The sequence below is a fragment of the Agelaius phoeniceus genome, chromosome 5, assembly GCF_051311805.1.
Source record: "Agelaius phoeniceus isolate bAgePho1 chromosome 5, bAgePho1.hap1, whole genome shotgun sequence".
NCBI lineage: Eukaryota > Metazoa > Chordata > Aves > Passeriformes > Icteridae > Agelaius > Agelaius phoeniceus.
The window spans coordinates 73,805,763-73,819,016 of NC_135269.1; the positions used below are offsets into that span (position 1 = coordinate 73,805,763).

The 13,254-nt window shown below is 46.9% G+C and overlaps 1 protein-coding gene across 7 annotated transcripts in view; it reads left to right on the top strand.

Annotated features, from left to right (window-relative positions):
• Positions 1–8,485: 8,485 nt before the first annotated feature.
• The window catches only part of LOC129134057 (GTPase-activating Rap/Ran-GAP domain-like protein 3), a 28,031-nt gene continuing 23,262 nt past the window's right edge, over positions 8,486–13,254 (top strand). For 2 of the 7 annotated variants that reach the window (XM_077179364.1, XM_077179365.1), the window contains exons 1-6: positions 8,486–8,668; positions 11,014–11,105; positions 11,603–11,667; positions 12,288–12,351; positions 12,613–12,639; positions 12,997–13,051. In XM_077179364.1, coding sequence (XP_077035479.1) covers positions 8,560–8,668; positions 11,014–11,105; positions 11,603–11,667; positions 12,288–12,351; positions 12,613–12,639; positions 12,997–13,051 — 412 coding nt within the window. In that variant the 5' untranslated portion in view covers positions 8,486–8,559. Of the gene's footprint in view, positions 8,669–11,013; positions 11,106–11,602; positions 11,668–12,287; positions 12,352–12,612; positions 12,640–12,996; positions 13,073–13,254 lie in introns of all 7 variants that reach the window. The other 5 variants (XM_077179369.1, XM_077179370.1, XM_077179363.1 and 2 more) reach the window with 4 other exon arrangements.

Sequence of the window (13,254 nt, forward strand, 5' to 3'; positions counted from 1 at the left end):
GGTTTTATTATAAAAACTACAAATACAAATGATAGAAAGGTAGAAATCTACTTGTAAAAAGATCTCATGAATACATCAAGATGGATATAAAAATTGAAACTATTAGAAAAAAGAAGTTGTAGCAGTAGATTTGGTACATGATAAAAATAATGATTTATCTCTATGATGTGAATAATAGATATGTGCTATGTAATGATGAATGGAATGCATCAGTATAAACGGTGACTATAAAAGTGAATATAGTTATGCAAGCTCTAAATATAAAACTATTTCAATAGAGTTGAAAAGAAGGGTTTTTTGGTATTTGTTTGGTTAGAGATGGGATTTTTTTTGGAAGAATAAAAGTATGATAGAAATCTAAATGGAAGTCGAGAAATATACAATCAATATATAATGATATTGCTACAACCACAAAGTATGAATAAATACAGATAATAGGAATAGGCATAATAGATGGTATAAAGGACGTAACACATCACTGTCCGGTCTAAATATGCGTGTGAATAGAACTAGAAAAACTAGAACTATCAAATTTATTTCAAGAAGGCATGAAAGAAAGGGGGCTTATTTGGTTCTTGTTTGGTAAGAGGCAGGTTTTTGGCATTTATTTTTCGAGGAGTTTTTGGGGGGGATGGCCCCTGTTCTTTTTTGCCGCCTTGGCCGCCCGCAGGCCCAAGGCGCGCGGCGCCCCCGGCTGGGGTGGGCGGCAGTGCTGCCGCCTTGTGGGCAGAGCGCGGTACTGCAGCCCGGCGCCGCCGCCAGGCAGCCCTCTTGGGCGTGGCGCGTGGCGGAGTTTGTTTGACCTTCTGAAAATGGCGGCGAAAAGGGCGGGAAAGCGGAGGACCCTGGTGTGTCTATGCGGACTGCCTGCACGGAACACCGACGCCGGCGCAGTCCCGGCGGGATTTTTGTGGCGTTTCAGGTGTACCTGACACGGGCTGTGGGGTCAGCGGCGCCGCGGGCGGGCGTATTTTGGCGTGTTTCTGACCGGCATGTGAGTAACCGCCTCTCTCGCCCGAGGGGGGGTCCTCTCTTGGCCGCCATGTTGGGAGTGGCGCGTCACCACTGTCGCGGGAGTTTGGTTGACCTTCTGAAAATGGCAGCCAAAAGGGCGGGAAAGCGGAGGACCCCGGTGTGTCTATGCGGACTGCCTGCACGGAACACCGACACCGGCGCAGTCCCGGCGGGATTTTTGTGGCGTTTCAGGTGTACCCGACACGGGCTGTGTGGTCAGCGGCGCCGCGGGCGGGCATATTTTGGCGTGTTTCTGACCGGCATGTGAGTAACCGCCTCTCTCGGCCGAGGGGGGGGGGGGGGGGGCCTCTCTCGGCCGCCATGTTGGGAGTGGCGCGTCACCACTGTCGCGGGAGTTTGTTTGACCTTCTGAAAATGGCGGCCAAAAGGGCGGGAAAGCGGAGGACCCCGGTGTGTCTATGCGGACTGCCTGCACGGAACACCGACGCCGGCGCGGCCCCGGCGGGATTTTCTCTCTCGTTTCAGGTGTGCCCGACACGGGCTGTGTGGTCAGCGGCGCCGCGGGCGGGCGTATTTTGGCGTGTTTCTGACCGGCATGTGAGTAACCGCCTCTCTCGCCCGAGGGGGTCCTCTCTTGGCCGCCATGTTGGGAGTGGCGTGTCACCAATGTCGCGGGATATTTTTTTTTTTTTTGACCTTCTCAAAATGGCGGCCAAAAGGGCGGGGATATCGCGGACCCGGGAGTCTGCCGCCCTGTGGCCAGAGCCCGGTACTGCAGCCCCCCGAGCCAGCGCCCTGCCCCTCGCCGCTGGCTGCCGGGGGCGGGGCAAGGACGCGGCTGCCGAGCGAGGCAAGGGCGAGGGGCGGGAGCGAGGGGCGGGCGGGGCGGGAGCGAGGGGCGGGCGGGGCGGGCTCGGTAAATGGCCGGGAGGGGTGAAAGACGTTCAGGAGTGCAAAAGGGACACGATGGCTGAGAAGAATGGCCGGGGGGGGGGGGGGGCGGCCCGGCGGGGCCGCTTTCGGCGGGCGGCGGAGGCGCGGTCGCAGCGCTCCGCGGGCCGGGGGCAGTGAGCGGGGGCGGGCGAACGCTGTCGGAACGGGAACGGGGCTGCACCCCCCCCGAGCCCGCGCACGCGCCTCTCCAGGCGGCGGAAGCGACGGCGGGCCGGAAAATCCCGGCGGGGCGGCGGCGCTGCCCGCCCTTTCTGCCGCCAGCTTTGCAAGGTAAGACCGCCCGCCCCGTCCCGCCGCCCTCCGGTGTCTGTAAACAGACGGACTCCCTCTGGCTTCCCACTTCTCCGTGGAGAGTGGGAGAAAGGTCCGTGCTGCTTGCCGTGTCCTCGGTGGGCAGAGAGCTCTGACCTTGCCTTGCATGGGCTGCTGAGGATTGGATCCTTGGGGATGTGCTTGGATGCATTTAGTGACCTTTACAGATTTCTTTCCCCGCTTTTTTCAGTTCCCAGAATCATGGAAGAATTCAGGTTGCAAGGGGCTCTAAAGATCACCTCATTCCAAGGCTGCTGCCGCCGTGGGCAGGGACGTGCTTCCATCGAGCAGCTTGCTCAGAGCCTCATCGCAGAGCACCGACGGGCCTTGAACACTTGCAGCGATGGGGCGGCAGCCCCAGGACCTCTGAGCAACCTGTGCCCTGTGCCAGCCAGGTGCCAGAGGAGGAAGGAAGCCCTTCCCACCTGGAGCAGAGGCTGCGTAGCCTTGTGTCACCGAGCGTGTGAGACAGAAAGGCCCTTCCTTTCTGGAGGGGTAACAACACTCAAAGCTCTTTCTCGGGACAAGCCGAGCAATGGAAGGCCAAAGTAGCCTTCAGTTCTTCCAGCAGCTTTGGGAACAACTTGAAGGAGGAGCAGAGCTGGCCTGGTGCCTGCCGGCTCTGCAGGCAGTGGGCATGGCGAAGCTGCAGCTGCATCTGTCTTCTTGGCTGAGGCTTTATAAATGAGGCGCTTTTCTGTAGTTCCTTTTCAGGCATGACGTGCAAGTTGCCCCTAGAAGTCCAAAGGCAGCTGTTTTCCTAGCAGAAGGAAGTCAGGAGGAGGCAAAGCCAGCAGCTAAGTCTGGATAAAAAACTTGGCTAACCTCTTTTCCCCCCCTCCTCCAAACAGGCAATTGTGAAGCACTCAGCAGAGATCTGCCCGGGAGGAAAAGCAGAGCCAATCTCTGAGAAGAAGGGACGTGCGAGCTCTGGCGAGGACGGCTGCTCCCCCTGGCCTTGGTGTGGGACCTCCTGAGCTGCCATTCCTGTGGTGGGAGTGTTCCTCCTCTCCTCCTCCGGCCAAGCCAGAGACCGCCTAGGGAAGGAGCAGGTAAGGTTGAAGTACCGAGGTCTCCCAGGTAAGAAGTGACACGGCAAAAGGAAATGGCCTCAACTTGCAGCAGGGAAGGCTTAGATTGGATTGGAGGGAAAATTTCTTCACTGAAAGGGTGCTCAGGCATAGGAGCCCAGGGAAGTCCCCATGCCTGGAGACATGTCAAGGATGTCAAGATGTGGTGTTTAGGGACCTGATTTGGGGGGGCAGCAGCTGGGCTCGATGTCCTTAGAAGGCTTTTCCAACCGCAAGGATGCTACGGATCCTATGGTTCTGGAAAGCCTTGACCCCTCTGGCTCTAGCACAGCACCTGGATGCTGACAAAATGAGGCTGGTCCTAGAGCCTGGAGGTCCCTGTGCCACAGGGAGAGGACAAGCCGGTGTCACCTGCAGGGAGGGTCTCGTCCCCAGAGAGCCGTCAGTGACTCCGTCCCTGCCCGGGGCTCTGGGTGCGCCCTCAGGGGGCGGGGGACGACACCTGCCCTCAGGTGTCCCTCTGGGCACCTGGGAAGGGAACCAGGTCCATCCGTGCGGCAGCTGCAGGGCTTGCAGGCTTTGGGGCTTTGCAGCTGTGTGCCTTGTCACAAGGTGGCAGGGACGTGACACTGCCTGGCAACGCTGCTGGCCTCGGATCCTTGCTGCTCTCATCCTTATCCCATATGGATTTAGCAGCAATCTTCTGTCTTTGCTTTCAAACTGTCCTTGGGAGAGTTCCAAGAGAGGGTCATTAGTTATTTCAAAGCCTACATCTTTTACCTCTTGGCACTGAAGAGAAAAGACACAAACCTGCTTTGCATCCTTCTGCCTGGAACTCATTGTGACACGGGGAAGGGAGGAAGGGGCTGGCCGGGGTCAGCCTCTGCTGAGCCTCAGCTCTTGCTGCTCCTGCTCACAGGGTAAAGCCAAAAGCTGTCGTGATCAAAAACGCAGGCCACCCTTCTGACCTGAGTCACAGGGGCCGTTTCTTCTGAATGAATCAAGGTGGGAAATCATTCTTGGAGCTTCAGAAGAAAAAAAACCCCAGAACCGTAGGTACGTTTGTAAGAGTGTGTATGTACGTACATTTCCTTCGATGAAGAAGAAAATCTTAGAAATATCATGTCACGTCTGGCTTCCTAGAGAAGATCCTGACCTCTGGGCTTCTGAAAGCAAATGGCTGTGCATTTATAGGAGCGTTTCCCTTCTTTTTATGTGCCTCCCCCAGTCATCTTCTACCCTTGCCCATGGCAAGGAGAGCGTGGTGATTTGGCTGCTCCGCTCTGCCGAGGTTGTTGCAGGCTGTGTAGCAGGGAGCGAGGCCTTTTGTGGCTGCTCATCAGACATTTTCCTACAGCCTTCTCCCTGCAATGGTAAAATGAGACTTGTGTTAGCGAGCAGTCAAGTAGAGCAGGTAACATTAGAAAAGAATTGTTTCTGAGCTGCTGTTCACTAGCACGTGTTTCCCCTTTCCGGCAGAGCGCGCATCATTGCGGGCTTGGGATCGATTGAAATGCGCTAAGGAAACCAGCTCTGGGGAGGGAGGGAGGGAGGGAGGGAGGGAGGGAGGGAAATGCTCTCTTAACATGTGCCAATTCTTCTGTCAAACTCATCAGGGCAGGACAGCGTTCAGACTGAAAGTGTAAGAAGATGTGGAGGGAGACAGAGAATCTGACAGGAGCACCGGACTCACAAGTGCACGAATTTTGCTTTTGGCTTGGATTCAAACGCAGAAGTTGTAAGGAATTTGGGAAGGAGAAGGGACATTTCAGAAGGAGAAGAAGAAACAGAAGTTGTTGTTGTTACAGCCCTGGCAAAATCTTTGGTTCTAGCTAATAAAGGAAGCTAGTTGAAATAAAAAAAAAGAAAAAAAAGTGGGTTTTTTTTTTTTTCCTTCGCTGTTGTATTCGTTGGTGGTTCGTTATATGGTGTGTTGTTTTATTTCTTGGTCTTATTACCTCTGTGTAAATAGTTTTTTTGAGTGAAGCTAACTTTCTGGACGGGTTGGTTTGTATTTGAGGTAGGATAAATTTCAAGAGGTTTCTTTCCTAGACTTCTGATAGGCATTCCTGGGATTTTGGTTTTGTTTACTGTGTGTATCAACAGAGAGATTTGGTAGGGCCAGCTGGGCTGCTGGAGTTTTGGGTGTTAATTTATGAGATGGCTTTTGTTCAATGCAGTTTTGAATTGGTGAAAGGGTTTTTAATGTAGTGGTTTTAAGGCGGTCTTTAAGAATTGTTTGTATCGTTTCACGTTGTTTGTAGTCGGTGTATGATCAGGGATATGGTGGAACTTCTTGAACGTTCTGGTTTTAGCGTTCCTAAGTTCCGATTTCTTTCTGCTTTGCTGTTTTGTTTCTGGTTTTCTTTTGGGGGACAGGGGCGTTTGTTGACGGTGGGTTTCTAGAGGCAATGTGTCTTTCAATTTGGGTAGTGATATTTTTTAGTATTTTAATAGTTTCGATTTTTTTTATTTTCATGCTTTTAATGAGTTGTTTTAAAATTTGGAAGATAACCTTTCTAGATGATTGGTTATTATTTGTGAGTTAGCCTCAAGGTAGAGCTTTGGGGGCTTTTTTTAGTAATGTTTAGGGTCAGTTGTAGGGTTTTGAGTTTAGTGAGTTGGTTGGATTTAATTTTTCATGGGTGTTTGTTTTGACTAGCAGTTCTGTCATTTTCCATGTGTATCTGAGTTTTTTGGGGTTTTGAGCCATTGGTTGAGGAGGAAGTTTATGATGAGAATGTACGGAGCTTTTGGGCTAGTTATAGTGGGATTTCAAATGTCTTGACAGTTCGGTTGATTTGAGTTTTTCTTAGGGTTAAATGTTGTGGGGTCTTTGTTCTGTTAGTCCTAGAAATAGGTTTGGTTTGGATACGCTGCGGTGGGATGAGCGTGGGCTGCGTACCGGTGCTGCCGAAGGTGCGGTATTTGTGTGGTTCTGATGCGTTGGGTTAATGAATTGATACGGTCTAATATATAGATTAATTAAAGTAGAAATAAATATCAATATAAAAACAAATATAAAATGATAGTGGTAAACATAAATATAGAAAACAAATAGATAAACACATAAAACTATACTATATAGTATATTATTGTAACAGATGCTAATCTATAGAAATGATAGTCTATTGTATATGTATACAAAGATATCTAAAGATCGGTTGTAAATATAAAAATATTTAGATAGAGTTAAAAGGAATTGGGGATTTTTTGGTTTTTATTAGGTTATAGGCTGGGGTTTTTTTTCTAGATAGAAATAATATAAAAATAAAAATCCAGATCTCCAAATATATAACGCGTATACCGATCTCTCTAAATATTGAATATAAAGAAATAGAAGTAAAAGAATATCTAGGATATAAAAATACTATATATGTATTATTCTATTAAAAGGTATTCTCTCGAGTATGTTTAATAGCTACAAATGTAATGAATAAAAATTATAAAAGTAAATGTGAAGAGAATGATGAAAAATGAGATGATTTTTAGAGTTTTAAATATGGTTTAGATAAAGGGGTGTCTTTGGTTTTTGTTTGGTTAGAGGCAGGGGTTTTATTTGAAATAATAGAAGTATTATAGAAATGTGAATCTTAAGATAGAAATCTATCATAAGTCTAGAAAGAGAAATGACGAAACTATGGATAGAAATTGAAATCTAAATCTATGTCAGTAATATGAAGAGTTGTAGTATAGAATAGAAATGACCTTATGTGGCAATATAAATGAGAAATGGGAATAGAAATAGAAGAAGATGTAAATATAGTTGGAAAGAAAGGGAATTTTTTGGCTTTTGTTTGAGTAGAGGCAGGGGTTTTATTTGAAATAATACAAGTGTTCCAGAAGTGAAAATCTGAACGCAGAAATAGATAATCAATGAATCAAAATACGTATAAAAATATAGAAATAAGTCCTCGGAATAGATGGAATATAGAATATCAATTGATTTATAAATTGACATTGATAAAGAGAAATGGATCAGTAAGCAATACACATTATAAATAGAAATGTGACTATCAATAGGAAAACCTAGGGGTAAAATCTATTCAAATATTGTCTAAAAGAAAGGGTTGGGGTTTTTTGGGCTCTTCTTGGGTTAGAGGCAGGGTTTTTATTTGAAATAATATGAATATAGATATTACTCTTACCTGTTTCTAAATATTGAGATAGATAATCAAGATATAAATATAAAACCTAAGGAAATAGAAATAATAGGAAGGGATGTAATATAGAATACAAATAAGAGTAGACATTGATATACAGTTTAAATGTCAATGTGAATATGAACCTGAAAGATACAGTTTTAAAAAAGATTGAAATAGAGTTGAAAAGAAAGGGGTTCTTTTTGGCTTGAATTTGGGTAGAGGCAGGGGTTTTATTTTAAATAATGGAAGAGTTACAGAAGTAAAAATCCTAACACAGAAATATAGATTAAATATAGAAAGATATGAATAAAAAGATGTCAATAAATAGAAGAAATAGGAACAGATGTAAAATAGAATATAAACTTATAAAAAATCGGAAATTATAAATGTAAAAATAAACATTACACATCAATATACATTTGAAATATAAATGTGGATATAAAGATGAAAAAAAAAATTGTTTTTACAAATTTAAATGCAGTCGAAATTAAAGGGGGTTCTTTTTGGCTTTTATCCGGGTAGGGGCAGGGGAATTATTTTAAATAATGTAAGCGTTACAGAAGCAAAAATCCTAACAAATATATACTTACTATGTAAAAATATGTATCAAAATAGAGAAATAAATTTAAGTACTAGGGAGAGATGTAATATAGAATAGAAATTTATTTATAAATAGAAATGTATAAATATACATCAATACGCATTATAAATAGAAAGGTGAATATTAATATGAAAAACTATTTTTAAAAATATTTACATATTTTTTAAAAGAAATTGTTTGGTTTGGGTTGTTTTTTTGGTTTTTTTTGTTTTTTTTATCCTATTAGGTTAGAGGCAGGAGGATTTTTTTCTTCTTCCTGGTTGTTTTGGGGCATTTATTTTTAGAGGAGTTTTTGGGGGGGATGGCCCCTGTTCTTTTTTGCCGCCTTGGCCGCCCGCAGGCCCAAGGCGCGCGGCGCCCCCGGCTGGGGTGGGCGGCAGTGCTGCCGCCTTGTGGGCAGAGCGCGGTACTGCAGCCCGCCGCCGCCAGGCAGCCCTCTTGGGCGTGGCGCGTGGCGGAGTTTGTTTGACCTTCTCAAAAGGGCGGAAGAACGGAGGGCCCCCGGCGGTGTGTCTATGCGGACTGCCTGCACGGAACACCGATGGCGGCGCGGCCCCGACGAGCTTTTCTGTGGCGTTTCAATTGCGATGATGGCATTCCGGTTCGCCTGCAGGGTTCGGCGTCGCGGGAAATCGTTTCTAGGGCTCGAGGTGGGTGTCGGCATTTTGATCAGGCAGCTGGCAAAACGGCTACGCCTTGGGGTCTTTCCGAGGGGCGCTGGGGGCGGGGCCGGGGCGGGGCGCCGTGTCGACGAGGTGACGTCATTCGGCGGCACTCTGCCTGCAGTTCGCCCATGCACACGGCAGGGGGCGCCGTGCCTGCAGTGCGCCCATGCAGGCGGCAAAGGGCGCCGTGCCTGCAGTGCGCCCATGCAAACGGCAGGGGGCGCTGTATACATAGAGTATTAAGTATAAACTATCTAGAAGAAGAAATAAAAGCTCTATGTCACCTGCAGCTGTAGAAAATTTCAGGCTCCCATGGAGGAAATAGTTTTCCTAAAATCATTACCGTTTTGGGGTTTTTTGCACTCCCCGGTAGCCTGAACGTTTCTACTGCTGCTTTTTTATCCTAAAGCCAGAATGGAAATCCCAGATTAGACATACAGGGAAAGAAAGAGAGAAAGAAAGAGAGAGAAAGAAAGAAAGAAAGAAAGAGAAAGAGAGAAAGAAAGAAAGAAAGAAAGAGAGAAAGAAAGAAAGAGAGACAGAGAGAAAGAAAGAAAGAAAGAGAGACAGAGAGAAAGAAAGAAAGAAAGAGAGACAGAGAGAAAGAAAGAAAGAAAGAGAGACAGAGAGAAAGAAAGAAAGAAAGAGAGACAGAGAGAAAGAAAGAAAGAAAGAGAGACAGAGAGAGAGAAAGAAAGAAAGAAAGAGAGACAGAAAGACAGAGAGAGAGACAGAAAGACAGACAGAAAGACAGACAGAAAGACAGAGAGAGAGACAGAGAGAGAGACAGAGAGAGAGACAGAAAGAGAGACAGAGAGAGAGACAGAAAGAGAGACAGAGAGAAAGAGAGAGACAGAGAGAAAGAAAGAGAGAGAGAAAGAGAGACAAAGAGAGACAGAGAGAAAGAAAGAGAGAGAGAGAGACAGAGAGAAAGAAAGAGAGAGACAGAGAGAAAGAAAGAGAGAGAGAAAGAGAGACAAAGAGAGACAGAGAGAGAGAAAGAGAGAGAGAGAGAGAGAGAAAGAGAGAGAGAAAGAAAGAAAGAGAGAGAGAGAAAGAAAGAAAGAGAGAGAGAGAAAGAAAGAAAGAGAGACAGAGAGACAAAGAGAGAGAAAGAGAGAGAGACAGAGAGAAAGAATGAAAGAGAGAGAGAGAGAAAGAAAGAAAGAGAGACAGAGAGACAAAGAGAGAGAGAAAGAGAGAGAGACAGAGAGAAAGAATGAAAGAGAGAGAGAGAGAAAGAATGAAAGAGAGAGAGAGAGAAAGAAAGAAAGAGAGACAGAAAGGGAGACAGAGAGAAAGAAAGAGAGAGAGACAGAAAGAGAGAGACAGAAAGAAAGAAAGAGAGAAAGGAAGAGAGTGAGAGAAAGAAAGAAAGAGAGAGAGAAAGAAATAGAGAAAGACAGACAGAAAGAAAGAGAAAGAAAGAAAAGGAAAAAGGAAAGGAAGAAAAAAAAAAGGAGGAAGAGAAAGGAAGAAAAAAAATGAAAAAGGAAAAGGGTGAGAGTGAAAAAGAAAGAGCGAAAGTGGAAAAGGGGGTGAAAAACAGAGTGAAAAAAAGAAAAAAGAGTTGGAGTGGAAAAGAAAGGACATTCGGGAGGGGCGGTGCTGCCTAAGGTGCTTCCGCGCCCAGGAGCGAAGGAGCCGTTTGATCCCCTGGCGGGAGCGCAGCTCCCGGTGGCGGAGAACGGAGCGGTGGCTGTCAGTCCGAGACTCCAACTCCCGGCAGGCCCTGCGGCCGTAAAGCGCGGCGTCTGACGCAACGGCCGACGCGCCATATGAATGGCTGGCGGGCCGAGGCGGCCGCGTGCCGGGGGAGCGGGCTGGGCGCGGGGAGCTCCCGGCGCCTGTCCCGCGCGGGACGGAGCCGCGGCAGCGACGCTGGAGGGGCGAAGCCTCCGTCCGGCCGCCCGCACGGAGCCGAGCGGCGCGGAAGGGGCGTCCGCCCGGTGCCTCGGCCTCGCTCAGCGGTCCCGGTGGCGGGGGCTCAGCTCGGGCGGGGCGCGCTGCCGCCTGCCGATGGCGGAGCGCCAGGCGGTGCTTTGCTGCCGCGGGCCGGGAGCTGCAGGAGCCGCCCCGGGCGAGCGGCGCCGGGCGCTGCCGCGGTCACTGTGCGGCGGCTGCCCTCGGGCTGGCGGAGGCGCGGGAGCCGCCGAGCTGCAGCCGTCTCCCTCGGGCCGCTGCCGCTGCTGCGGGCGGGGGCGGACGAGCGGCTGCGGAGGCGGCTCCGCGGCGTGCTCAGCCTTGCGAGCAGAGAGCGCTCGACATCGCTGGCATGACACGGCTGCTGAGTGCCTCAGTGCTCGTGGCTCTTCCTTCCACGCAAACAGATGGAGCGGCATCGCTGAGCAGTAAAACACAGCGATGGCCCGGAGAATGGCGAGCGCAAGGAGCGCCGGGCTGGATCCTTCTGATGGCACAGGTGCGATCGGCAAACTCAGCCCCTTGTGCCCCTACCCTCCCGACCCCCAGGGGAAATGCTCTCCAGCCTCGAGCTGCTGAGAGACAAAACGTGTGATTTGACACTAGGGTCCGGAAAAGGTTTCCGTTTAGATTAGCAAATGCCTCCATTGTTCTCGGTTACATCCTAGGATCGGTTTTAGGCAGTGACTTTCTACCGCTTGTCGGATTTTCTTGTGCAATGGTAAGAAAATAGGCAGGTCTGATACTGGTTTCGCTTTTTTTCTACTTCATGTTCCATGAGCTGCTTTTATCCAAGCAATTGGTTTAAAGTTCTACTGTAGGTAGGCGTTTCTGGTTCACTTTTTTTTTTTTTTTCCTCTAAATCGGCAGTAAATATAGCTGAGTAAAATTACCTTGGTTTTCTTCCTTCTTAAGTGTTTTTATTGATAATCCTATTTGAATATGCAGAACAAGTGGGTATGTCCTGTAATATATCCTAGCTTTTCTTGTTTACAGGGTACTCAGAAAATATTTTTCCCTTCGAGTCCCACTGAAACATTCTGCGTGCAATCTCCGTTAAGGTCTGTGTTTACAAATAAGCCACCATCAGCTGAGATATTTGCCTGTGTACCTTTTCCTGTCATTCAGAGCTTGCGTTCTGTGGTTTTTATGATAAACCTATCAAACTTGCGAAACCGTTTTGCAAGTCTTAACCGTTGAAGGCAGCAAGAAGTGGTTTTAAAGCCTGTTCTTGAGCAGACAAAGGGGAAAAGTGTGAATTTGCTGCTGAACTTGTCCTTTTTCATTTGACTTGCCTTGAATTATTTAGGAAGAGAGAGCACTAGAAAAAAGAGAGAAATAGAATTGGTTCTTGAGCCCTCCTAAAATGCTCCCTGTGATTCCGTGTGGAGCCAAAGTGAAGGGTGATGGAACAGAGCCCCTGTGCTTTAGAAGGAAATCAATTTCAACCTGATCTCCACCCTGAGTCTCCCTAATTTCTGTTTTTAAAATGCAAACTCAGTTTAGGAAGCGTTGGGAGTTAGTATTTTGGGGGAGAAATGGCAGTTGCACAAACCGTTCCATTTCCCAGAGGCTCTGGGAAGGATTCATTTTGTAAGCACTGTAACTGCCATCGCTTGGTGCTTCGGGGTTGGAATGTGCACTTGCCCTCCTATAAAGCACTCGTTCATTTGCATTTCAGTGCCAGGAGTCTGGAGAAACTGGAGAAGAGCCCAAGAGACATTTTTCATCCTGAGATACAAAAGGTAGGAAGTGACTTTTTTTGGTTTGGTTCTTTTTCTTTATGATTTCCTGGAAATAGAAGTAATTAAGTATAGATCCTACCGGTTTGTTTCTTCCAGTAGCTAATAAGAATAATAATAATAATAATAATCTAATACTACTTAAACTGTCTCTTTATCCATTGAACTGGCCATTTCAAATCCAAACTTCTAAACACCAATAAAAGCATCATCCTTGTAGAATCTTTAATAGGAGGGGGCTAAAGATGCTGTTTTTGTTGACAGGATTTATTGGTTCTTGAAGGGCAAGAGGTGAGTACAAGCCTAACTACTTCTTGCTCACAGACCCGTCCGGTGAATACGGCTTTGTATTTGGATGGGCTTTTGATGACTTCTAAATCAATTGCTCGTTACAGTAAAAAGAAGTCATGTTTTTTGGAACCTGACAGCAAAAATAACTTGAAGCACCAACTTAATCATAATTGATCACCCATCTCAGTTAATGATTTTATGCTATACTATCAAAGTTTAAAGGTAAATTATTGTGTAGTAGGAGATGGTATAAAATGTATGTTCTAACGTGTAGGATGTAGGCAAAGATTAGAGGAACCAAATTTTTATGTCTTCTGTTTGACTGTTCACCAAATAATATTTGGTTTTATTTTCCAGGGATCGGTGAATTTTAAATTTGGAGTCCTCTATGCTAAGGATGGTCAGCTTACAGGTGATGAAATGTTCAGTCATGGTGAGGTTTTCACCTTCTCCTTAATTGTTTTGCTCATCTGAAAAGAAAAAAAAAAAAAAAAAAAAAAGGTATGTTTATTATTTGTTACCCCGTTCTGTCCGTTTCCTCAGTATTTGCTGGAGCTCTGCTTACCCAAGCTTTGGGTAAAACAAGCTTTGGGTTCCTTCTGTCCCACTGGGTGT